General features: G+C 43.0%; 1 protein-coding gene across 4 annotated transcripts in view; it reads right to left on the bottom strand.

The window, feature by feature from the left end:
• Positions 1-26,535, bottom strand: part of DENND2B (DENN domain containing 2B) — a 152,651-nt gene that overhangs the window by 32,581 nt on the left and 93,535 nt on the right. For all 4 annotated transcript variants that reach the window (XM_038139669.1, XM_038139668.1, XM_038139670.1 and 1 more), the window contains 8 exons: positions 22,436-22,572; positions 12,036-12,184; positions 9,217-9,432; positions 6,969-7,065; positions 5,984-6,028; positions 3,581-3,765; positions 2,890-2,999; positions 1,253-1,322 (listed from right to left, as the gene is read on the bottom strand). In XM_038139669.1, the coding sequence (XP_037995597.1) occupies positions 1,253-1,322; positions 2,890-2,999; positions 3,581-3,765; positions 5,984-6,028; positions 6,969-7,065; positions 9,217-9,432; positions 12,036-12,184; positions 22,436-22,572 (1,009 nt within the window). The remainder of the gene's footprint in view (positions 1-1,252; positions 1,323-2,889; positions 3,000-3,580; positions 3,766-5,983; positions 6,029-6,968; positions 7,066-9,216; positions 9,433-12,035; positions 12,185-22,435; positions 22,573-26,535) is intronic.

The raw sequence follows: 26,535 nt of genomic DNA, 5'->3' as shown, positions 1-26,535 counted from the left end.
ATGCTACCTATGGCAAACACCACCCCCAGAACTGATAAACAAGTTTTCTGTTATTTTAGCTTAATGAAACTTCCTACAAATAGAGGGACCACACATAGCAAAACCTCCCAGAGCATCTGCAGCCTGCACACCAGGGGCTCTGCCACAGACAGAGAGCAGGGGAAGAGCAGGCTCAGGCACAAGCAGCAGTGCAGGACAGAGGGTGATGTGCCAGTGACAGGGAGTGCTCTGCTGGAAGCTACTGAAGGCAGGAGTTCCCTGCCTGAAAAGGTGGGAAATCATGCCAGAAAGGGAAGGGAGGGGAAACTACCAGTGTGCCTTACTCTCAGAGAGGAGGGACCTATTCACAAACTGCTGCAGACATTCATTTGGCACATAGAGTCAGCCAAAGACTCCTGCAGCATCCAATATCCATATACGCTCCCCAACCCAGTGTGGGCAACAGCCATGAGAACATGACAGGAGCCGTGGCTCCCCAGCCAGTCACTCACAAAGAGCTCCAAACCTATCCAAGAGGTGCAAGGCCAGTGCAGGGACCACCAACTGCTTTCTGCCTTGCTGCCATCCTGTCAGGTGTGCAGGATGGACACCAGAAGCCCTCTTTGCACTGTGCTCCACCTTCCCTAACACACTCTGCAAGCCGCTGTGCAGACTCCTCCACCTCAATACACACACTGCTGTGCTCTCAGCTTATCGAGTGTCCAGGGATTTTCCAGGTGATGAGACAACACTGTTTGTAGGCTCCCCACCTCACCTATTGACCAACCCTGGTCATGGGGACTGAAAATTGTGTGAGAAACCAGACTTTCCACTGCTGGCACCAGCCTGTTGCATGGCTCTGAGCTGCAGACTGATGACACAGTGCTGGCAGAGTCGTTTGAGATGTAAGCAGCTGCCTAAGAGATAAACACTACTCACAAATGTTTAGAAATACCAGCTTTGCCTTTGTTTCCAGTGTTGTAGTATTTCTGATTGTGCTTGAAAGTACATAACATAAAAAAATTTATGGAGTAAGTGGTCACACAAGAAATTTTCCACATTCTCAGGAATTCGCTACAAACCTTGGCATCTATCTGATTGAAATGGCCATTACAAATTCTTATTTTAACTTGATCTCCTTATATTTCCAAATTTCAGAGTGATAAAACCCCGTTTCCTTTAAAAACCACGAGAGACACCTTCAGTTCAGACTGCAGTTTTGAGATCCTTTTCAAGAGAATTCTGCCCTTTGAAGTGAGGGTGATGTACTCACCAGCAGCCTCCTGCAGTAGCCGAACCGCCGGCTCCCATCCTCCCCGGTCAGCATGAAAGAGAAGGTCTCACTAGGAGAAAGTGAATTGCCCAGTGTAGAGATTACAGCAGAATTACAGCATGGCTACAACGTAAATCACTTCGCAAGGGACACTCATCAAGTGAGAGATGCTACCCACTGGAAGGTCTTCATCATTAGGACATACTCTGTGGAAAAATTCTGGCAGCAGTATAGTGAGGGACAACCCAGCTGTCTTATCAGAAGAGATGGGTGCTGAGTGTCTGTGACTGCAGAAGAATATGAGAATCAGATTTTGAGGGGAATATTCTAGTGCTCCTTTACCTTTAGTTCAATCCTGTCTTTGGACTGAGCTTTGTTATTAAAACAAGACCCTTAGATATTCTCTGAGAGTAGAGAAATCATTTTCTAATCCAGAAACAACACAGGTTTCCAAAACTCAGCTCATTTTATGTCTCTGCCTAGGATAAATACCATTTGTGACAGAGCAGTAAAACAACAGTTTTACAGTAAAACAACAGCACAGGTAAAGGGATGGGTCTGTGAATTTGCGCCTGGGCTGTGAAACATTCCTGACTGCTTTGAAAGTTTTAAATGGCATTATATAAAACATTTCCAGGTGCTGAAATGCCAGGGCTTGTATAATTACAGATGTCTCTGGGGAGACCTTATTGAGGCCTTTCAATATATAAAAGGGCCTTCTAAGAAAGATGGGAATAGACTTTTCAATAGGGTCTGTAGCAATAGGACAATAGGTAATGGTTTTAAACTAAATCCGGGTAGATTCAGACCTAAATAAAAGTAAGAAATGTTTTACAATGAGAGTGGTAAAACACTGGGACAGGTTGTCCAGAGAGGTGGTGAATACCCTGTCCCTGGAAGCATTCAAGGGCAAGCTCAACAGGGCTCTGATCAAGTTGAAAAAGTCCCTGCTCATGGCAGAAAGGTTGGACTGGATGACCTTTAAAGGTCCCTTCCAACCCAAATCATTCCACAATTCCATCCCTTCTGCCTATCCTGTTACTCTACACCTTTGGATCAACCAGTTCTCATGTATCAGTGCAGGGGGAAAAAAATATACTTTTTTTTTGAGGTCACTTTGAAGGAAAAAGAAAATGCAAGCGTGGCTCCCCTTTTCCTTGCCCTTCTCCTGCAGTCACTCATCTCCAGTGGAAGGAAGAGAGGGCTTCTCTGCTAGGACAGAGCACAGCTCCAAGAAAGTTCTCAGACAGCAACATTTTGAGCCAAATGAGGGGTAACCTGCAATGTTAGACAAGCACTCTGAGGTGAATGACTGGGGCAGAGGGTGGGCAGGGCCCCATCCTTTTTAAGATTTATTTTAAATACTTCTATTTATTCTTTTGAGTTTAGCACTCAGAGGAACCTTCAAGCCTCTTCCTCTCAACCACACAGGCCTGTGAGGCAGGCAGAATAGGGAAGAAAAAGAACACAGAGCTTCAAAAGAAAGAAAAATTAAATACAGCTGCTTGATCACAAAGTGGCCAAGACTCAAACTGCTGCTTCCTTAATTGGGCATTGACGAGGCTGAGGCTGTTCAGTGCACTCCAGCACCATTCCAGAACCACTCCGTCTGTGCAGAGCAGCTCTGGAGCACTCACCTGCTGTACTCAGAGACAGGGAGCCAGTCCTTGGCATCAGGGAAGCAGAACTGTGGGATGGCCTTGAGGCGCTCCTCCGCTTCCCGCATCTGCTTGGTCGGTCGCTCCAGCTGCCAGGAGAACAGCAAGGGTCAGTCAGCCCCTGGGTGCCCCTTCCCAGCTCTGCTCAGGGGCACTGAGCACCTCTGAGAGCCAGGGCACATCTGATTGTCCTGCAGCTGTGCTTGGCAGAGTGAGGCAGGGCTCCAGGACAGGCTTTACATTTTTTTAATTGTCTGAAACTCCCTTGTTGTACAATGGCCACTTAAAACACAGCCCTAACTCAAATACCTTCCTGCTGCAAGAGCACAAGAGAAATGCCAGAGATCAGCAAAAGTCTTTCCATTGACTTCAGTGAGTTTTGGAACAAATCCTAATAATAGCCAAAATGAGTTAAAAGTGAAATATTTAGAAACTGAATTTAAACACAATGTTTAAACATCCACCATCAGGCCAAATTCTCCAGCTCTGGAAAAGATAAATTTGAAAACAGGGAAAGCTTTCAGTTACCTTCTCTATGCCCTTTGCTTTGTAACAGATTGCTTTGGAACAATTCTGAAAGCTCCATTTAAGAATTGGATTTCTATTCATTTTTCCATTTATTCACCTTATTGATCTTATAATGGGCTGTGCATAGGAATTTTTCTTTTACCTTGGGAAACTGGTATGTCACTTCTGGGAGGTAAGTGTTTTTAGAAGGCTTCTTTTTCAGGGACACTACCACAAAATACTCAAATAACTCCCGCTCCTGCCACTCAATCAGCTCCAGTTCCAGGGTCCGATAGCTTGGAGCCCTCTTCAGCATTGACTGGATGTGCACGAGGCGCTGGGTGTGAGCTGGCATTTAAAAAGAAAAGAGAGTAAAAAAAGAGACAGATCATTACCTGAGACTGTAATGTGTCTGTGTAAGCCACAGCCATTCACAAAGCACTTTTAATTTGCCCGAGTATTATTCCAAGCATGTTCTCCTTTCAAAAGCAAACCTTCTAGTTAGCAAACCTGTAGTCTCCCTCACTAATTGCACCCATAAATCAAAACTCTCTCCAAGTACTGAAGTTATTGCAACTCTCAGTCACCGAAATAATTTGCAGTTCATAACTGCTACCCTGGCAAAGGTCTGGCTTTTCTTCACACATAAGACTGGATTATAAACCCTTATGTGGTTGTGCAAATGCACTGGGGCCTCCAGGGTGACACATCTGAGGCCTGGTGAAAAACAGTTCTGTGCCCTGTCCCTACACAGCATAGCTTTTAGCTACACACCACATAAGGCAAGCCATGGAATAAAGTCCAGGGAAGAGGAACAGGGAGGAAAGGAAGGAAAGATGTGCCAATTGCCTGCTGTGGGTTGCTTTGTTAGTGGTAATTCAATTGGGGGATGATCTTAAATTCATGGTCATTCACGAAGGCAAAGATGTACCTTGATCCAGTGATTTGTTGCTTGATACCTATGGAGGACTGGTCATTAACATCACTACCAGTTCTGGTACACCAAAAAAAACCAAAACCAGCCCAGTAAAAGCAGCTCCCTGCATGCTCTCCCCCAGCTCTTCACACAAGCATCTCTGGGCAATGGCAAAGGAACTGTTAGCAGCACACCTCAAACCCCTCAGGCTCTACTCACTGCCACTGCCCACAGCTTCCAAGGGCGGACTGTCCCTTGTGACAGGGAAATAAGGGGTCATAAGCACTAAGGGAAAGCCCTTGATGACCAGCCCTCATACACCTGGTTCAAAACAAAAATTAACAATTCTTTTGATAAAGCACTTGGGTCTCGATGTGCCTGCACAACCGAGACAGTTAATCCCCAGGACAGCCTGCCTGCTCCCGCTAGAGGCAGCCCCACACTGCAGCCACTGCTTCACCTTTGCTAGGGGGAAGCAAAGAGGCCACCCCAGCAGATGGGCACCCAGTGAGCCCTGTCATGCTACACATGACAGGGGGTCTTCAGCCCAGGGTGCCCTGAGAGCATCAATGTAAACACAAAGTCACTCAGGAGCAGGTGGCTAGAGAGACCTCAGAATGAAGATCCTCTGCTCCACAACAATGGGGGAAAAGCCTCCCAGTTTCCAGGGAGATCAGAATATCCTCCCAGTAACAAGAAGAGGCCAGACCCTGTGTATCTTCTTTCATGGCCTGTGAGAACAAGCAACCTCTCTATTTTCTGACACAAAGAGAAATAGAATTGCAAGTGCTTTTGGGTTGCTACAGGTAGACAAAGGAGCAAGGAGTCATTTTCCACACATCACTGTACAATGTTGCAGCCTGCTTTGGATGGTCTTCCTCTGGCACAAATCTGTTTCCCTAAGACAATGCTTTCCAGAAAGTTTTGCTACATGTACAGCAAGCAGGTGTCATCTGCAGTAGGCAGAGATGGATGATTGCCCCATATCTTATAACAGCTCCACACCCTTGTCTTTTTTACCCCTCAGCTACTAACAACATGATGGGTTTTTAGTAATGAAATCTGTTGCTGCTGTCTTCAACTTTTCTTATAAGCCTCTTTTTGTACCAGGACTTAAGGAAAGGAGAGGCTAATTTAATGGCCTGGCTCAGGGAGAGTTTGTGCAGGTGCTGATAAAGGAATTTCTACAATTTGGAGACTGCAGACTTATAAAAGAGTCTCAGAACCACAATGTTGGATCAGACCCAGATCCTTGCCTCCAACAGCAGCGAGCAGTAAACACTGAAAGCAGCATATGAATAAGAAAGGAGCATCTTTATCCAATCCCATCCCTCTAAGCCTGCACCCAGTAGTCAGTCTGGAATAGATCAGCATCTCTGAAGTGGCTGACAAAGCCAATCTATCAAAGGTCCTGTTCCTCATTAAATGACACAGTTGCCAAATCCTTGTTAGATCTTCACAGCCCATTTTGTCCTTGCTTTCCACGTTCATGCTCCTGTGTTGGAACTTTGGGAGCTCTGCAGTAATGGAGTTAGGAAACTATAGAGAACAGAGGCCGTGGACAGGAACAATGTGCAGCAGCAGGAGAACATACACTGACGGGGTCTGGGACAGGGTCTAACCAGAAGTCACTGAAGGCTGATCCCTTACCTTTAAACCTGTCATCTGAGTCACTCTCACTCTCGCTGTTCTCATCTGCAGAGGACACAGAGACATCAGTTAATGCAAAACCAGAGCAAACAAACTCAGTTCACTGTGCTGCAACTGGGAAATATCCTATCTCACATCTCTGAGCCTTGTGATATACACATGCACTTCTCCTCAGTCTTAAAATATCTTGAAGTAAACAGTTTGAATGACTCCTTGGATTGTGTTTTCCTTGGATTCAGTTTCAATATTGCTTGAGAGTAAGAACTTCATTTTGATGGAAGGGCAAAATTCATTCTCCATTCTGTAATGAACTGTTTGCACTGAATCCCCATCTATGCTGAGCTGCAAAAGTGACATTTGGAAAATAGGCCTTAACCCTTTCCCTTCTTGTTTTCAGGTTTAATTTTTTTTTTTTTTTTTAAGTTATGCAGCACTTGAGAAGTCAAAGTAAGCCTTATGAACTTTATCTGCCTGGGCAACCTTCCCAATCACCAGAACTCACAACTGAGTTAGAGTTAACAGGCAAAAGTAACCTTATGACAAGATGTGTTACTGAGGAGTTCTTGATTAAAGCACTATTGTATTCTTACTACAAACAGGGCCTGAATTTCCTTTTTGGCCCCTGTTTTTCCAGAAGCAGTCCGAAGCACAGGGTATGTTACACACTGTGAGTGCCAGGAAAAAGTATGCAAGAACTCCAGGGTCAAAACTGTGAATTCTGGTCAAAAATTACAATAAATGTGGACTAAAGAAGAAGCTGGGTAAGTTGAGCTGACCATGGGATTAACAGGATACACAATACTGAGAATCTCATTTATTTTTAGCTCATCCCCATTTTCTCTTCTTGCAGAGAGAAAATTATCTTTGTTCACAGAAAAATGTTCTGACCTAAGTGGAGTCTAGGGTAGATGTGGAGGAAAGAAGGAAATTGATTAATCCTATAGCATTCAAATGGATTCATTGAACCCTGACACTTGCACCATACCTCGTAGGGACGCTGTCTCAATGTTGGACATAGAAAGTTTCTTGAGTCGTTTTTTCCCTCTTTTTGCACTGTAGATGGAATTGATTCTTTGGACAAGCTGCAAAATAAGAAAATGAGGAATCAGTAAGACTAAACATTTTTCACTTCTAATTAATGCATTCAACAAAAAACAAAACATGGATGATAAACTAGCTAACGCAGATAATAACTGCCTGCCCCAAAAATATCTGAGATGATGGGAAATATTAATGAGATGACTTGCGTTTACTGTCTTCATCAAGAGGCTGGGATTACTAAGAATTCAACATTAAACAGGATATTATAACTTTGGGAGAGTCACAAATATGTAGCAATTAATCCTCACGATGTTTTATAGGTCAGGAATAGTATATTTAATTCCACAGCAGATTTCTTCATAGAACTATAATACACTTTGCAAAAGCTGCTTCACCTCAGCTTCCAGGGACAAATGAACTGAGTAAAAGGATGCAATTTGCTATAGACAGAAGGGCAGTAACCAAGCACAGATTGAATCAAAACCTTTTTAGATTTTCCCTCTACTAACTAGCACGATCTCAATTTTAAAAATTATATTCTCCAGGAATACATGATTGTGAAAGGTAAAGTAGTAAGAAAACAGAAATTATCACAAGATTTGCAATAAAACTGTGAATATTCATATGCTGAAATCAGAATTTCACATTAGGAAAATATCTGTCCCTTCAATTTGAAAAAAAATGGTTACAAAATTAGTTTTCCAAAGTTATTGGGCCAAACTTTCCAAGTTTTACTCACAATCAGGTAGTAAATTACTCTGTAAGTAAACTTATGGTTTCCTCCAGAGATGTGTGCCCATTGGTGAAGTATAACAATATCTTCCAAGAAAGTAAAAATACAGTAAATATTAAGGATGTAGGATTAATTTCCTCCTTAAACGGAATTTCCAACAAATTCACAGAAACATAAAAATCTCCCTCTACTCAAAGTATTTATAGTCATGTACTTTAAAATATGCTCTTTAATAAGAACAGGAAAGAGTTGAATACACAGTAAAAATCAACTTTGTTCACAAGCCAAATTGAAGCACATTGGCAGTTCTCTCCCCTCTGTTGCTATTGTATTGTTGGGGTTTTTTTTTTGTTGTCTTGTGGCTTGGGTTTTTCTTTTTTCACATTCCGTTTTGAATCGAAAAACTCCTTGAAAAATGAAAAATTAAGTTTTTCTTCAAATCCATCAAGACAGCATGGTTATCAGGATGGGGTCAGTTGTGAGTAAATGAAGGGAAACCTATCAGGCCAATTAGTTATTTTCCTGGAAAAAAATGATGGGAAAATAAACCACTTCAGATGTTGCTGCATGTTATAAATAATAATTTCTTGGCCATCACCCATTCAGAATCTTAAAGTTCACAGCAATGCTCTGTGCCACAGAGCTTAAAGAAGAGTGTGGAAAGCAGAACTGCCTTAAAATCAATTCTGTGCAAAGATGGCCATGAGATGAATGCTCCTCTTGGAGAATTTGGAAGTTATCACTTCTAGGGAAGGGATTTTGATCTAAATGTTGCTTTAGGGTACAAAAAGAGCTTTCGGTGATGGCTGTTGTGAAGGCTGGCTGTTGGAACCCTGGTTACTGAGAATTTTACACTTTCTGTGCTGATAGGCACTGACCCCCAAGAGAACACTGCAATTGACCTGAGGCGATGGAGAAGGCTTCCAGAATTAAATGATAGAACTGGGATTATGGGTGTGGAGTTTGAATAGAAGTGTGTAATATCACATGGTGGAAAACTTGGAGTTTAAGGTTTTAGAATATAGTAATATATGTTAAGCAAAATGGAGGTTTAAGGGTGGAGGCTGGTCCTTCTTCTTTACCTTCTTCCTTATGGGTTCGGGTGGTTTTGTGTAATTGGATAAAAAAGTCCTCATTGCGGGCCAAGGGTGGTTGGTTACTGGGTTAAAAGTAAAAATAATTTAGGTGGCACTTCTTAATTGGACAGTTTATCCTTAAAAAGCCCTGTAGAGAGAGAGGTACGGTCCATTTTTTAGTTTGTTGGAGTGAAGTGCTGTAGAACTCACGCTCTGTGAGACTGTGATATAGATAAGAACTAATAAACGTCTGAGTCCCAACAAGAAATACCGCCTTGAGCACTTAATCCCGACCCTAGCACAGAGAAGATAAGACTCAGAAAGCCACCAGCTCTTGCAGGCAGGTGACCTTGCTCAGCAGCAGGCTGAGCGCACCCCGGTACCTTTGGGATCCTCCTGGCGCGCCGCGTGGACAGCAGCTCGCTGGCGGTGCTCAGGCTGTCCTCGTTGAGGCTGGAGGGGGACGAGGGGATGCCCAGCTGAGCCAGCAGCAGCATGTCATCGTGGCTGTGCCGCTTGGGCAGCCGCGGCAGGCGGTGGCTCTTCCTCTCCGACCAGTTCCCCACGCGCAGGGAGTGGCTGCTGGCCTTCGAGGGCAGCTGCGGGGACAAGGACAGCTTGAGCTCCTCCCCTAACATTCCAACAACCTGGGGCACCTGGTGTCACACTCTGCCATCTGGGACAGAGTGCTGGCTGCACAGGGACACCATGCCAGGGGAGCCAGCACGCCGCAGGATGGGTGTTGAGGTCACAGTGAAGGGACAGGGGTCAACCTCTAAGACTTTACAGTTCAAAGAAAACAACACCATTTGTGACCTGCTACATTTCCAGGCACCCACATACCGTCAGCTCCGTGAGCCCTAAATTCTAACTCGAAGGCTTGGCTGAGAGCAGAGCACTGACCCAACAGACCTGCTCCATTCCTCTGACTTGTAGCAGTGAAAATAATGAGTAATTACACAGTTTATTGTAATATTAATTCAGTGCAAAAGTAATAACTAAAATAGCAAATTCATGCTATTTTAGCCAAGAAAAAATAATGTAGAAAAATCAAGCTTGTTCTATTTTCATGGTGTTAAGAAGTTTTAAGACCTGACAATGAGGAGAGGTGCAGTTACAACTCTCCCTGCAATCCCAAAGAATTCCCTTTAAAACATGAAACTGTTATCACTACAGGGCAAAGGGAAAATCTCACTGAAGGATTAAGCACCAGATAACTGTCTTTAAAAAACTGGGGGTCTTTTGGAGCAGTCCTAGGAGCAGCTCTGCCCAGCTCCAGGTCTCTGCCTTCTCCTCTCAAACACACATACTGCAAAGAAGCTTCCCCAGCATGTCCAGGAAAAAGTATTATTGTGTCAAGCATCTGTCATTTGGCATTTACTAACATTCTATCAGCTCTGTTACGAGCTATAAACCTGCAGCAATAAATGTCCCATTTATTGGCTGACTGATTGCAGTGCCATCCCACCTGGGATTAGGCACAGGTGTTTCTGTGGAGAGGGCTTGCATCACAAGTACAATGTCATCATCAAACATTCCTTTCATACCCGATGACTTCAAAAACTGAAAATAATCAGCGGGAAAAGAAGACACAGGGATTCAAAATGACCACACCACCAGTGTCTCAGAGGTCTCTGCACACCACAGGTTAGCACTCCAGGAAAACTGGTGGCAGTCTATCCTTTATTGAAAGGAATTCTTTTTGGAGATGATTGCTGGAAGCTTGCTGACCTTCTGATCTCTTCCATCTTGTTTATCATCATCCATGACTGAAAAGTCATGTTGCTAACCCAGCTTTGTTGCTATGATGGAAAAACCGGGTGATAAACCTCTGCCAAAGCTACCCTTCTTCAGGAAATTCAGACTTTTCTATTTCTGGTCATTGGAGAATTACCCAGCCCAAAGCTGACCCGCTCTTAGTGTCTCTTCATTTTAAATATCAGCACAATGACAGTGCAATTATGGCAGGACTGACTCCTGTCAGGGCACTCCCAGCAGCATTTCAAAAAGAAGCTACCAGAACAAAGCCAGCCCTGTTGCAAAGGGTACCGGAGAGTTCTTATTTACTGAAAAACTTTACAGAAGGCACTTAAATCTGTACATTCTTTGGTAACACGGTTAAAGAGAACGCTGGCCAGTATCTTCCTATGGATCTGTATGGTTCCCAGCCTGATGACACACCCTCAGGGATCCTCTGGGTGCTACACAACTCCTGTAAACACACACACAGCCAGAAATAGCTGTCATGCACCATGTCCCACCATGAGGGATATTTCCCTATTATCCTCATGACTGCAGGGCCTGTTTCTCCTTTCTCTGCCTGACTACTACTCTCCACTTGTTCCTTTTCCAGTAGCTTTGCTGAAGTCACTCCTGGTTTACAAGAGATGTGCTAGGAGCACACTAAGAATCCTGGTGGTGATGCATCTTTTGGACTGTGATGCTTGCAGGCCCATGAAGCAAGTGAAAGAAAATGCACTGAGTTTTCTTTCTAGGTCTCTTTACAGGACAAAAATGTAAATTGTTGTGACTTTCTGTTCAACTGTGAATTTTCTGCTAATTCAGTGCACAGTGAAGTTCCTCTAAAGGATGCTTTGAATCTCAAAATTAAGTATGTGTTGAGATTTATATTTTTCCTTATGAACATAGTGATCCCATAAACAACAAAGCAACCTGGTATTTCACGGTGTTCACAAAAAAAACAGGCTTGCTTTGGAAAATTCACCACAAAAGGGAAAGTCTGCCAAGTCCCTCGTCTTTCTTTTAATGCTATTAACACAATTTATACAGACTTGTTAGCTGCAGACGCTCAGGTTTTCTGACTATTTTATTATTCTTGTATTTAGTCAGGGCTTTTACCTGGCATTCTCACAATAAACATGCCACACTAGGAACTGAGCGGGGGCCTTGTGTAACAACACGGGGACAAAACCAGCAGCTGACTTCTCCCCTCCTGTCCCTGCCCGGCAGCAGAGACAATTCCCTCCGAGGCGCAGCCACACGAGGAGTTAATTCGGGCGCAGACTCGGCTCCAGAAGAAGCCGAGGCTGGATTCTGCCGGGGGCTGCGAGCACGAAGCGCTCGGGCGGCGGAGCCGCGGCTGCCGGGAGCGCTCGCAGCGGCTCGGGCGCGCACGACCGCGCAGGCGGCTCCTGCTCCGGAGCCAGCCGAGAGCTGCCCGCGGCCAGCACGCTGCCTTTACCTGCGCAGGAGCCGTGTATTTCCTGTTCTGCGGAGTCCACATCCTGTGCAGGGAATCTAGGGAGTTCTCGGACAGCTGATGGGATTTTCGCCCCCCGTGACGGCCTTTCAGCTCCACATCCTCGTACGGGTTTTCCTTGGGTGACTCGCCTGCACGTTTGGGTTTGGGGTTTTTTTGGGTTTTTTTTTTTTTTAAGGAAAGAAAAACAGACAGGAATGTAAAATTAGAAAAAAAAAATAAAAATCATGTGAACCAAGGCTTTTAGAAAAGCTCCTCAGCTTTCAGCATGACTCATCCCTCTAGCTGCAGCTGGAAGTATTTGGAGAAGAACTTGGCTATGAGCTCGACAAGTTTCTTTGGATTTTTTTACTGTCCCCTTTTTCTTCTTTTTTTTTTTTTTTTTTAAACTAAAATGTGAAGATTTCACAAGACGTGCTTCTGAGCATCCACAGCTGTGGAAAATTTATTGATATATAAAAGCTAAGGCACTTAACTTCTTGAAAGTGTATCAGTAGATTTTATAAATCCCTAACAGCCACTCATGAGGGGGTGAAATGGAGACCAATAAATAACTGTGTTCAACCACCCTTACACACAAGAAGACAGTTCTTATTTGATGCAACCTCCATTTTTCTTCATTTCTTCTCCTGTGAGATGGCAAAGAAGGAATAAACACTCCAGCTCAGCAGTGCTAAGAGACAAGATTGAAAAGGCAAGAGGAGAAGTTCTGTTCCAACGATCCTGCATCCTCAGTGTTCTTTAAAATATAGCTTGTCTTCAAATTAGGCAGCTATTCTTTTCAAGTTATGTGGAATTCCTGTCTCCCAGAAGGAAACTCATCCTGCTAGTAATATATAGAGGCTTAACCAATTAATCACTAAAGATTACTTAAATGAAAAATTAAAAAGCAGACCCCATGAATTTTTACCATTTGAAAATCAGAACCAAAATTTATAGTCCATATTTAACTGAGATCCAATACCCACCATCTTTTCAAAACTCCTGAACTTAGCCAACCTCTCACTAAACAAAGTATGAAGATGAATGAGTGCCATCAATAAAATTAACATTTTCTATGCATTTTTTAGACAGTTGATAATCAGCAACTGATTTAGAACTCCAGGTTTTTCAAACACAGTCATTCCAGTTTTCCAACCATCTTGAACAGAAAATCATCTCAAAAAAATATTGATCTACTCAAACTCAAGACTTGAATTTACAGAAACAAGCAGGAAGTTAAAAGCTTTTAAAGCAACTTACTTTTGGGTTTATACCTAAAGATGGCTTTAAAATCCATGGGTTTAGTACAATATATTTATTGCAACACAAGCTGTTTAATATAAGAAATTCAGTTGAGAGCTGAGGACAGAAAGCTGCAGCATGGTTCATTATTCCCAGTGTTACAGAAAATATTCACAGTGTGAATATTCACAGTGCTGAAGGAGATGACAGCTGGGGCATGGGTGTTTTCAGGGAGAGCAAGGCCTGGGTCAACACAGTCTGTGTGACTACCAGCTATGTTGTTCTAGGCAGACTAAATTTCCTTATTGTACAAAAGAAAACAAAAGCAGTTGGTGCTTTCTACTTGATTGTTGAGCCTGGAAGTGTGAGACTCCTTGGTTCCTCAATTGCAGCCGCACGAACTTTTGCTGAGCAAGTTCATATACTCACAATACAAATAAAAATACAGTTTTGCTTCAGTAGTGCATCATAGTAAGAGTTCTAGTCAAACATAAGCCCAAGAGTGAATGCTTTAGCTTTGTTCTAATTAGAAGCCTGAATCACTGCTGCTCTTGAAGAATGTTTGACTTGGCAATCACAGCTTATTATTTCATCCAGAGGGAATCTGATTTTAGAGGCTGCACTATCGTTGTGGCCAATGCTCATGCCACATGGAAAGAACACCCTCAGGTGTGTGGGATACATGAAAAAAACCCTTTTGATTAATGCAATGAACAGGAAAAATCTTAAGCAACGTAAACTCCTAAAAAATGTAATGCTGTGGAGGGACTATAGAAGAGGTTGAGTCTCCTGTGGGAAGAAAAAATAGATATCACACCCTGATTCTGTTACTTGTAGACTCTACAGCTTTAGAAATGATAATCATAGCAATGATAAAGAGTAAAATTTGCAAAGTGCTGTTACTTACAGCTGATTGGGCTCTAGTAGCGTCATAACATTTCTTGTAAGCCCAAGTCAAGTATAGGTCAAGCAAGCATTTTGGAATGGATGAATAGATTTCAAAAGACCCCAGCTACATGAGACATGGCTCAAACATGCGCTTCCTTGTGAAAACAAATGTTACTGTATTGGTCTACAGAGTAGCCAAACTCCCAGGAAGGAACAAGCCCATCAGTGAAAAAACCCTTTTTACAGTGTAAAGCATTTATAAATGTTAGGGGGATTCTCTTTCCAAAACAGAATGTAAAACAGAATTGCTTGAACCCAGTTAAACTCAACATCAATAATGTTGACCTGACATATTAAGTATAGAAACGAGCCCAGAGAAGTCTTGGATGAGAGAAGAGGGAGGAGCAAGGAACCATGAGCAGAGGTTTTTTTCCGAGTCAGAGTCTCTATCAAAAGAGAGCTTGGGCCAAATTCCTCTTCAGTGTAATGTGAAGGTCAGAGGAGACACCACAGGGATTTTAACCCCTTCCCCTAGAGCTGTGAGGGCTTCTGCAGATGACTGGTTTGCTGTTCAAGAATTCTTGTGTCTATCCTTTCTCTCATTTGCTTAAAAGAAACCAAATTATTTCAGAGTTTGGGTTTGGTTTTTGTTTGTTTTTGTTTTTTTTTTTTACTTTGAAATAATGCCTTGAGATCAATTACACCTCACCCCTTTTTTTTAAGAACCTCCCTCTACACCAAATCTCTGATAATGAAACAGTCTGATCCATCAGAAACCACCTGGTTTTGCTGACATGAGTTTTGAATTAAGTATTTGGTTCAAGTTGTGAACTAGAGGAGACAGACAAATAAACTATCTCCTCAGCAATTTTCAACCACCATTTGTTAGCATCTGCTGTCCCTGGGAGACACACAAAAGACCAGATATGCAGAAAAGAGGCAGTCCAGACTGGTTTCTGTACAAGTGACAAAGAAACAAAGGTGTCAAGTAAACTAAAAAGGCTGAAAAATACCCTGAACTGTCTTAAAGCAGCTTTTAACTGCATCTGACTGCACAGTGACTCCCTTCCATGGGACAAACATCTGGGAAGTGGTGGTCACCAGCAGGTGCACATCCCACGTGGGAGTGGGGTCTTGGGGAGACCTGTGGTGGTGGCTGCTACTGATATGCTGCTGCACAAAAAGGAGAAAAGTTTCCATATAATTGGCTGGCTCAGAGGTTTACGGCATTCTCCTCAGCAGCACTACTTCTCCAGTCCCAAGTCTCAGGCAAGGAATGTTTGCAAGCTGCAGTGCTTGGATTTGCTGCAAAAGGGAAACATATTGACAATGAAAGACCAAGGAAACGTCCTTGTTCCTGCCATATGGATGTCTCTATTGGAAGCCGAAAGGAGAAACATTATGCGGTATAGAGGCCAGGCTTGTCTTAATGAGGCTGATCCAACAGCCACACAAGACAACAGCAGATTATCACTGACTTCAAAGGAAGCTGAATCATACCCCCAGAATGCATATGATCACAAACAGTAAGTCTTTGGCAAATACTGTCTCTAATCACCACCCCTACTCCCAGACCAGTTCCCCCTATAAGCATTTTTTCCAAGTTTCCCATTTTCTCAAATTCTACGTACCAAAGTGCTGAGTTAACACAGGGCATTTATCTACACGACATTTATCTCCAGAAGATCTCACAGACAATGTAATGAATGGTCCATCAGGGAAAGAAAAGAAAAACAACAACAACAAAAAGATAAAATAACCACGGATATTTAGAGAAGTCCTGAGGAATGCAGTGCCTTGAGCTCAAGCATCCGATGAGTTTCCTCCAGGGGCTGCAGTTCTTCACGCCGTGATGCGATGCAGTCAGCCCCACCGAGTCCTGAGGCAGCACACAGTGTTCCTCTGCTCAGCCTCTCACACGTGGCAAGTGGGAAGCAGAGGCAGGCTCAGCAAGCCTGTCTCATGCTGAGAAAGGAGTGAAAAGTAAGGCAGAGAGGAAAAAAAACGAAGCAGGCAGACGCCTCTCTATAAATGGCAGAAAGCAGGGAAATGCATCCTTTCTTTCTAGATGGGAGAAGCTATTATCAGAGGAATTAAGTGATTCACAGAGTGCTGGTTATAACTCCAGCCTTTTGCACTGCCAAGAAGAGAGAAGAATGGAACAGCAGGTGTAGAGTAAAGCAAAGGGCTTCTAAACTTGCATGAAGTTGGGTGCCTAAATTGGGAACCAGCACTCACGGAAGAGATGGTGAATCCACAGGGTGATGCCCAAGCTAAGAGCCTGCTGCCTTTCCTCCTGGCTGCTCTGAAAGCACAGGGGCTTGAGTTGCATGGCCAGGACAGTTATCACCTCCCAAATGAGGTGCACATGCACTGCTCATTCATTTCAGTCATAAAATTACACCAGCACAGATCCACCAGTGCTGGAGGAAAACTGGGCCATTGGGATGGTTATGAGCACGTTCAGATCAAATGGATGAAAACCAGTAAATCTCCACACTCCCATAGAGTATCCAAACTTAGCTCTTTGGTACATAGATGAGCTTTTTCAATGTCAGATGCTGCAACTGTGCACCTCAGCTGGGGAATTTACCCCAGGAATCTCCAGAAAGAGGAGCTATTTCAATCTCAAATTACAGCTAACACACATTTACAGCTGCTTTGAGGAGCTGTTGCTGAGCAGCACTAAGTTACTGACCATTACTTGCTGATAGTGCTGTCAGCCAGTGTATCTACTCAGCACCACGAGCTCAGGAAAGCAGTACAGCATCTACACCAAACAGAGTAGCAAGTCTAAAATGCAATCAGCCTTTTGGGCCCTGCTCCATGGAGTTTGTAAGCAACAACTTGTGCTTTCTGAACTCCTCCAGCCCTTGCAGTCAGCAGAAGAAACTCTGCAGATGCTTCCAGCTCCCTGCTATCTCTGCAGGGACTGCTGAGAGTGCAATCATAATGAAGCACAAGGGAAAAGAATTAAAATGGCTGAGAAATGAACAAGAAATTTCACCCCCGGAAATCACCTGTTTACCACTCAGTCCAAAATCATGTGCATGAAAATGTCTGATAAGCAACTGTTAGCACAGTACAGCAGCAGCTTGCCTAAACTGCCTGCACTTCAGGGGTATCACCCTGCTGCCTTCAACACTGTCTCTGAATTTGAGAGAGGATTCGGGAGAGCAGTCTCATGGTCTTTTATTCTGTTTTACTAACCTGCAGCATTGACTAGAAAGCCAGGCAGTAAACCTGACAGAGACTGTCACGAGAAGCTGTAGTGGATGGTATAGTGATGAGATAGACTCCACAGAGGAAAACTGAGATCTAAATAGGGCACAAGATGATGATTAAAAATGACTGAAATCCATGTAACAGCAATGCAGCAGGCTGATTGTCAACAGGATCAGCTGAAGTATTTGGCCTTTCTTTGACAGGCCCATATGAACACTGTTTGATTTAATGTGCGCTGGCTGCCATTACCCTGCAGTGTCTATTATTAAACTTGACACTATTACACTTTCCAAAATCTCACATTCTCTTTAGACTGTCACAGGCAGACTGTGGGTGTAGAATAAGACAGGAATATATTATTCTGTGATCACTGCCTGTGCCATCATTTTGCATCAATTCGAGCTCCAGAGACCTGCTGGTGTCTGACTGAAAACCCAAAATGTCTTCAGAGAAGCAGCTAGCACAGCACTGCTGGCAGAGTTGCAATCTCTCCAAGTTTGCTTCAGTTTCACAGCAGTCCAGCAATTTCATTTTCACCCTGATTTGTCACAGGATGATAATATGACAGACTAAAATGTGCTACAAAATCATGACGGGCAATAATGTGGCATGTGAGGATGGGATTTTGCTCGAAAGATCAGCTAGCTCTCTTTCTAACCTTTTCCCACATTTACTGGAAGAACTTTGCAAATGTTCTAATTTGAAAGCAATGTCAAGCTGGAACATTTTCCAGCTTGACCTCAGTCATCATTGCTGCAGCTCTGATCACACGCAGCAAATGGTTCAGTACAACAGCTAAATCATCCCATTTTGTTACATGACATACACTGTGTCAAATTTAAACAAGAAATCAAACCAACTCATTGATTTAGGAGAGGTGAGTTGCCTTACCAGCAGGGATAAAGGGAGTGACTTGTCCTGTTTTAATGCAGAGGTAAACAAGAAGCTGATTATCCCAAACTGAAGTAATAAGGTCTCAAACTGACAGAGAAAAAGAGCCAAGCAATTGTGTATGACTCCACTGTTTCACTTATCAGTCACCTTTGGTGTCAGCTGTAACAAGATGCAATTATATGCCCCTACAGGAGGCAGTGATTAAGTTGTCCTCTTAAGATGCAAAAAATATCTGTCAATAGAAGTGTCCAGCTACTGAAAGGGCTCTAAATCTTCTAAACGTGACACTGAACAGGTCCAGAAGGGTGCATAAGAAACCCTCCCCGAGAGGGCCAGCTGCCCCTGGGACAGTGAATTGCAGGACACTCCCAAGGGAAACCCACCAGCAAGATCCCATTTAGAAATTCATCCTGCATTTAGAGATTCCACTGCAACGTTTTTGAGGCATTGCCTTTCTGTCTAGACTGCTCCAGCTCCAGCTGCCAAAGCAGACATGGAGTCATGCAATGTTCTGTTAAACATTCTCAGTCTAGGAGGCAACACACAGAGCCCAGTTGAGCAATGGGTTTCCTGCACATCTGCAATGTCCTCTCAGAGGAAATCTCCACCTGTTCTGCTGTGTACAGCACTCTGGGGAGTTGCAGGGTAAGAAGGCTTGTCTTGTCAGAGGTTTCCTCCACTACATTTAATTTCTAAATGCAGTGCTATATCTTTCACCTAGTTTTACTAGATTTTCCCAATTCAAACTTAATACTATGCCTTTGACCTTCACTTTATTTATTTAACTTTTTTTGATGATGACAACAACAAGTGCTTTGTCCCAGATGTCAGGTCAACAATATTTCAGAGGCACAAGACCTTAAATAACAATATTCCATCATCTCAGCTGCACTTAGGGGAGCAGACTGGAAAACTGGAACCGTATGGTCCATATGACAGGAAATACTGTTGTGCACAAACAGCAGAAGCAACAAGCTCAGCCGTCTCTTAATACTAGGATAGTTTCTTGAATTCACACAAAGCCAAGCGTGGTTTCCCCAACCGGATTCAGAAAGCCACATCAATTTTGGTCTGATTAAAGGCTCATTCAAAACCACAAGAAGCAAAACAATGTTAAGTTTACTATGACTGCCACATTTCTGGGAGTGCTAGTACAGAAGATGAATGAAGTCCACATGGTTCCTTGCACATGGAATACAGCTCTGATTTATATTAGGAATGTGCAGCCCTTTATACAATGGCTGCTTGATTGATGCAGAATGGATCATTATGTTCCAATCCAAAACCCATCCTGAACTTACCATGCAGGTATTTCATCTATTAAAGTCTACAGAAATATTACAAAATTGAACAAAGCGTATGGTTCATGATGTCACTGGATTTTAAAGTACAATCCTTTTCGATTTCAATATGCCATAAAACTCTTTTTTTCTTTTTAAGCCAGCTCTCAAAATAAGATAAACTACACACAGCAGTTCAGTGCTGCCCTGCTCATTAAAGAAGAAGCAGTGCAAAGGCACCAGGAAGAAGACAAAGCTTTAGGGTGCATATGCCCTACAAGAAGAGGCCATGTGGGGCATGACTCAAGGAAAAAAACCAAAAACCAATGACTCCAGACCCAGCCCTTGCATGCCTAGAAGCTGTTTAGCCTGGGAAAGGCTGGGGGATAACCCAGCTGCTGCCTGCCACTGCCCAGAAAGGCAAATGGAAAAGGCAGCACCAGGCACTTCCTGGAGGTGAAAGGATGAAGGACAGCAGTTACAAATAGCAACAAGGAGAAGTCACACTGGATGGAAAGAAAAATTTGTTCACTGTGCCATCGAGAAAATATTCTTCACAACGGAGGCTAAGCAGTGGAGAAGGCTGCACAGGAAGGCAGTGAAGCCATCCTCCCATGGTATTTTGAAAACTCAACCAGATGAGGCCCTAAGCAACCTCATCTCAAGGTGAAATTAACCCTGCTTTGAGGAGAGGCTGAACCAGCTGACTCCACAGTCCCTTCCAACCCAAATTTTTTATGTTTCTGTCTCACACTAGACTGCTTAGAGCATTGCTCAAGATCCACAGTTTTCTTTTCTTGTATTTTAACACTTCCTTACATTACAAATATTAATTCTAAGGGATGAGGGGCACATGACACACTTCATTAAGTTTATTACTACAGCAACAATGTTTAACTGCCTACAAGTTTTAGGGAGGCAAGGAGATTCAACAAGATACAGGAACAAAAGACCCACCAGCACCTCTAGGGGAACTGTTTGCAAAGAAAACTCAAAGCACAGTGACAGAGCCCTTTATAGCTTTGGAGCAGATGTAGATCTGTAAAATAAACTCACTCTTGCAGACACCTGGTTTGCATGAGCACAGAAGTGCTACTTGGAGACTGGGATCTAGCACCACTGGTATAAATTATGCAGATGTGATACACAAAGCTACGATCGTTTCTTTAAAGCTGGAGATCAAACCACTTTGGCTTGTCTTTAATCATGCCTGACAGTTTATAAGAATTACACTGATTTGGTATTCCCCCCGCACTGCCGTATTGAATGAAGTGCTTGGAAAGAGGTTGTTAAAAAGCAGTACAAAACAATGAAGTTCTGTGTTTGTCCACAGATCTGAAATTTTGCATTCTCTTCCCTCTGCCCTGCCAAAATGCCCAAATTATAGTCTTGAAGGAGCTGGTTTGTAGTGCCCATGAGTTGGAAAAGCCCATTATGATTTTGTTTTACTGAACCCAAGGTTCCTTCTCATTTGAAGAAAGCTTCTTACCAGTCCTGCACATTTTATTTTGATATTTAACAAACCAGACAAGGAAAAGAATCATTACTACCGAAAATCTGGTGCCACATTGACAAGTCCTGAGCAAAGATGAGCAACACACAATACATTTTCAAGTGTGAAAAGCACGGTGATCTGTCATAGAAAGAAAGGGATGATCATGTAAGGATGCTCTACACAGAAAAAGACTTTTCAGTATCTACAAAGTTTTCATTTTAACTAACAGACACTGAGCAGGAGCTGAAGGCTTCAGTTCTGAAAGTTTTTTTTGTTTTTTTTTAATGGCATAGAGGAAGTAAATGGAACAAGCAAATTCCTGTTTTCACTGAGGCTGACAAGCCAGAGACAGAATTTGGGCCTGACAAAGAGTCCCAGGCTCCAAGTTGTGGCCACTGTTCTTTGCTATATCAATTGATAGGACCAAGAATAGTTTTGTTCTTTGTCTTTGTTTGCCTCAGAAACATTTGTAAGCACTATTGGAGTGCCTTTTTACCAGACTAAATAGGCCCAGCTTGTCAGTGTCTCTTCAGAGGATGTGTGCTCTAGGGTCCCAGACTGACTTGGTTGCCCTCCAGCTTTCATTATGTAAAGATTCATTGTCCAAAGTAAAATGAAGTCCCCTTTGTATCTGTTGTAATAATCTAACACTGAAAGAGTTAAAAACAATGCAGATATTCATCACTTGTGTGGAAAATCTGTGCTCTGAAGGGCTGCCCAATTTTCAGTAATTATAACAACTTTTTTTAGATGTTAAAAGAATGTATGCATAGGCCATACATTTCCTTCTAAGACCAAAAGAAACATGTTTTTCTTATGAAGCTTAATGAAAACAGTGTTTTTTGTTGTGCATTCCCAATGGTGTATAGCTAAAGGAAATTAATTCCTCTTTAACCAGGAACTGGGACTTGGAGTAGACCAGGAACAGTGCTACAAACAACTGCTTTGGGGCAGTCCACACCGGAGTCCTGAAAAGCTCAGCTGACCACACAAGGCCTCTGAGGTTAATCTTGCTCTTGGATAGTTCTGTAAACACTGTCTCGAGTCCTGTTCTTTACATTTTTACACCGCTCAAGGCTTCCAGCCAAGGCCTCGATAAAAAGAATGATTTGGTTCTTGAAAAACATTGGCAAAAAGCTGACCAAACAGTCTGTTTCCAATCCTACCCAGTGAAGACTGAAAGAAACAAGACTTCCTGCATGCAGCCCGAGAGCTACATTTGCACTGAGGGATCAAACCCATTTAGCCTCCATTTAATCTCTCTCTACTGACAGTGCTGAACATTCCTGCACAGAGCATGTGTTCAGCAACACTGTGGCCTGCCCACAGCCACTCAACATCCTGCTGTGAGCCCGTGTTCTGCAGCAGCTTCTTACCTACAATGTCTTCATAGGCATTTTCTTCTAAAGTGCTCTTGGATCCAAATTTATGCTGGCTCTCGGTTCCATTTTCAGTCGGGGAGGGAGGGTACAGGGATTGCAGGCTTGAGGCATCCTCAAACTCAAAGGATTTTCTAAAGTTTAAAACAATAATAATTAGTAACAAGAATGCAAATTTATTCAAAGATTTAGATGATTATTTGAGTGTTAAGAAATATAAATAAATTGAACCATAATTAAAAAAAAAAAACAAACCTCACATCATGCTTTAAGGGCTAGCTTTTAGCAGACACTAAGTCCTGTGCTCACAGCAATGTCTAGCAGAGCCATCTGTGACAATTTTATGAAGCTGGAAGTATTGCTATCCCCATTATGCAGACAGGAAGAAAATACCAAGAAAATAAGTTCAATTTTTCCAAGTTTAGGGAATAAATTGGCAGCAGAGTCCTCAGATTAGAAATTACTTTGCTCTTTCCAGAAGCCCCAGAAACACGTGGCCCTCTGTCCTAAAGAAAGACACGGTCTCTGAAAAGCATTTCTGCGCTCGTTGCTCTGGGAGATGTAGCCCTTAGTCTGACACCACTCACATGCCATGAACCTTTGGATATATTCCTGTGCAGAGCTCAGGGCACAAGTGCCAAAGGGATACCCATGTGCCAGTTACCCATGTCCCTTGCCCACCCCATGCCAAGCACTGGCAGCAAAGGAGAAAGCCCTGAGGAAATTGGTGCTCTGGGGTGCGTGAGCTTCTTGGGTTGATGGCTCAGGTGCTGAAGGCTTGGCCTTTCTGGCAGGAAGGTGAAGACCAGCTGGGTCAGATGAACCCACACAATTTGTCTCCCACCCACGCCTGCCCCAGTGCTGCTGAGCAGTTCTAGAGAGTTCTTGGGCTTTTCTCCCAAGGTCTTCCCACTCTCCAGCTCACCCAGGCCTTGTTCTCTGGGGCAGTAACTACACTCAAGGTGGAAGGCCCATTATTTGCAGGGGCAGCAGCACAGGGGCTGGCATTCATGGGATTGATTTACTGCTGAGGATGAAGCAGTGAGAAAAACAGGCCCAGGTCAGAGCATAAATAATCCCATGGTGCTGCAAGGCTTGTGTGGACTGTGATGGTTCCCATCCTCCACTCACTGAGCCCCAACCTAGATTAACAATAAATCATCTTGCCATCAACCCCCCCTTGTTTTACTTCTTCCCAGCTGGAGTGGAGCATATGTTCCAGCATGTCCATGTGGCAGTGACAGAGTCTCATGAGACACTTTGGCCTGTGAATTGGCTCGAGCATCCCTACAGGTAACACAGAGACTGTGGCACAGAACACTGCATTTGAGAAGAGCATTTCCTGTTTGTCTGCTGGAGCAGGCTTACAGCTGGGATCAGGCTTAAGAGCCTCCCCTCTCTCCTTCCCCTAATGTTCAGAATATCCAGATCCAAGTTATTCACATCAGGATTGTGGCAGAAACGATCTGTGCATGTCAGATCCAGACACCTGCTCCTCCACAGCTACTCACTGTACAAAGGATGCTGACACACTGAAGGCACAGCTGTGTATGAAATGAGACTTTCTAAAGTAGTTAAATACCCAGCTCCTATAGATTTCAAGGCACCACTATGATGTGGTGACACTGTGTCGGATGACAGGAATGGTTTTGTGGACCGACACTCAGCTGTGGTCCGTGTGTCCCAAGTCTATCCTGTGACACTCCTCTGCTGCACTGTTTGTGTGCCAGAGGATTTCCAGCTCACACCACTCTGAAATGTTACAGCTACTCTTGGCACCAGGTTCTCCAGATCCAGCCTGGCTTTCTGCTATCAGGCAAACATGAGAGACTTCCTCCCTATTACCAGAGTGTTGAATTAGCCACCAAAAATAAAATCAGTGCTTTCAGCCAAAGTATTAATAAAATAAATACCCTCAGTCCATTCTCATAACATTGCAGTGAGTGCAAACCACATGTATGTTCAGTGAAATACACAGCTACAAGCTGCAGGCACAATGAGTTATGTCTGTTCTCAAAATAAGAACAGCTTAGGTACTGAGATTTCAGTAATTACTATCAACCAAATACTGTCATTCTTAAATTACTTGTATGGTCTTTAGTGCTTTGTAAATCTTGTAAATCCTTTCTGTAACTGAAGGAAGAACTGTAGCAAAGACAATAAAATTAAAATTTTTGTAAAGGATTTCGACTCAGCATTGAAGTCAGCCAGCAAACCTGGGATTTTTGGGAGGCTGATTTGAACTTATTTAGATCATGATTAACAAGAGATGTGTCCAGAGAAATCATTAAAGTACAGTGGGTAAAGCTGTTACCAATGAGTGGATACCTACCCAGTAAAATGTCAAACTGATTTGCAAGAATTATCAGATACACATGACAACCCTGTTAATCCTACAATTTCTATTCTACAACTTAAATTGATAAATAATGCTTTTTAGAAGACTTGTTTCCCCTAGTCCTAGGCCTGAAGCTCCTCGGCTGAACTGTGCTGTTGTCTAACTCTGCTCTGACAGGAGACTGAATCTGCAGAAAAAGGAGATGCAAGCAGAATTTTACCTCTTCTGGAAAGTAGCTTCAAAACTTCATCTCAAAAACTCACTGTGATAAAATACTGTGGCTCTTAGATGACTTGCCCATTTTCTGATAATAAAGGCAGTAATTTACACCAGCACATTTAAAAATTGTTGTGTTCTGCACATTGCAAATGCTATGCTGAAGAAACTGGGTGTAGCTTTGCTTCACAAATTTTCCTTAAAAACTAGATTTGCTTCCTCTGAGATTATTGCCAGGACTAAAATATAAGCACTGCTGATCAGAGCTTGATTTTCCACATGCCCCCATGCTTTTCTGGAAGAAACAACCTGCCTCAGCAGAACTGTTTGATCTTTCAGAAGAAGATGTCTCCTGAGAGAAAAGGACAGAACCTGAAGGCTCCTCTTCTCTTCTTGTCCCAGTATCATTCAGGTGAGGTTGTGCTAAAAACTTTCAATAATTGAGCCAACATCAAGCAGCAGAATCTGAAGGGATAGTGTGCATCTGAGATGCTGTTTAGCAGCTCTTGCAAATCTCATTACTAAATATCAAGGGAGGGTGTGAATCATACACATGCACAGGCAGGTGAACTCGTTAGAAGTGCTGCAATTTGAATGCTTAGCAACAACTGTGCCTACAATTTTGCAAGCAATGAGCAGAATGAATTTTTCCATGTCTAAAACTCAAGAGGAATAACGTGATTGAAACAAGCCAAGCTCCACAAATTGCTGGGGAAATGTAGCCATACACTTTCCCCATCCTTAACTGAGGAAGACATAGAGGACTTTCTGTGATAAAACAGTTCTCTCAGCATTAATCCTCTACAGCTGTTGATAATAATTTAGGATAATATTCCTAAGAACTGAATTAAATAAAATCACCCACATTGCATAAAACTGACACAACTACTGTAGTAATGAACTTTGGAACTAGAAAATCTCTGCAGGTACATTTCACAGGAAGAAAAGGCTGTGAGGGATCAGCTATGGTCCCACTACTGGACAATAATGAAATTATGGTCCATTAAAATTAAAAATAAGGGCATTGGTGCCAGAATGAATTAGATCATCTTTAGCACACCTAACCCAGAGCTTTTTTTTTGAGGATCAAGGGATGCAGATTTTAGAACTCCCTAGAAAAAACGGAACGCATTCAAAGGTATTGTACCAGTGCATTCCATCAGCACAGACCAGCAGAAAAAAAATATTTCTCTTGAGATTCCTAGATTTTCTTACAGCAAAAGCACTGCATTAAAGGGAGAATTTAAAATATTGCTACTGCAAAAATATAGCCCACTTATTTATTCATTTGGAGAACTGAGTGCATTTCTGTGGCATTCACATTCTCTGAAAAAGTCCCTTTGCCCAGGATTTTTCTCCTGGGAAGCTGAGAAGCCTCAGAGAAAGAAGAAAACAATTCTTATCTCATTTGCTTCTCCTCTGTTTTGCTCGTGTGGCATGTGTTTGGAGATTGTTTACCCACAGGTGATTGTTTCTTTGGATTCTGATGTGAGTTGTTTTGACTTATTGGCCAATCAGGGCCAAGCTGTGTTGAGGCTCTGGA

The sequence above is a fragment of the Motacilla alba genome, chromosome 5, assembly GCF_015832195.1.
Source record: "Motacilla alba alba isolate MOTALB_02 chromosome 5, Motacilla_alba_V1.0_pri, whole genome shotgun sequence".
Taxonomy (NCBI): Eukaryota; Metazoa; Chordata; class Aves; order Passeriformes; family Motacillidae; genus Motacilla; species Motacilla alba.
Note: the sequence above shows the minus strand (reverse complement) of the source record. Positions and strands in the feature narration are given on the sequence as shown.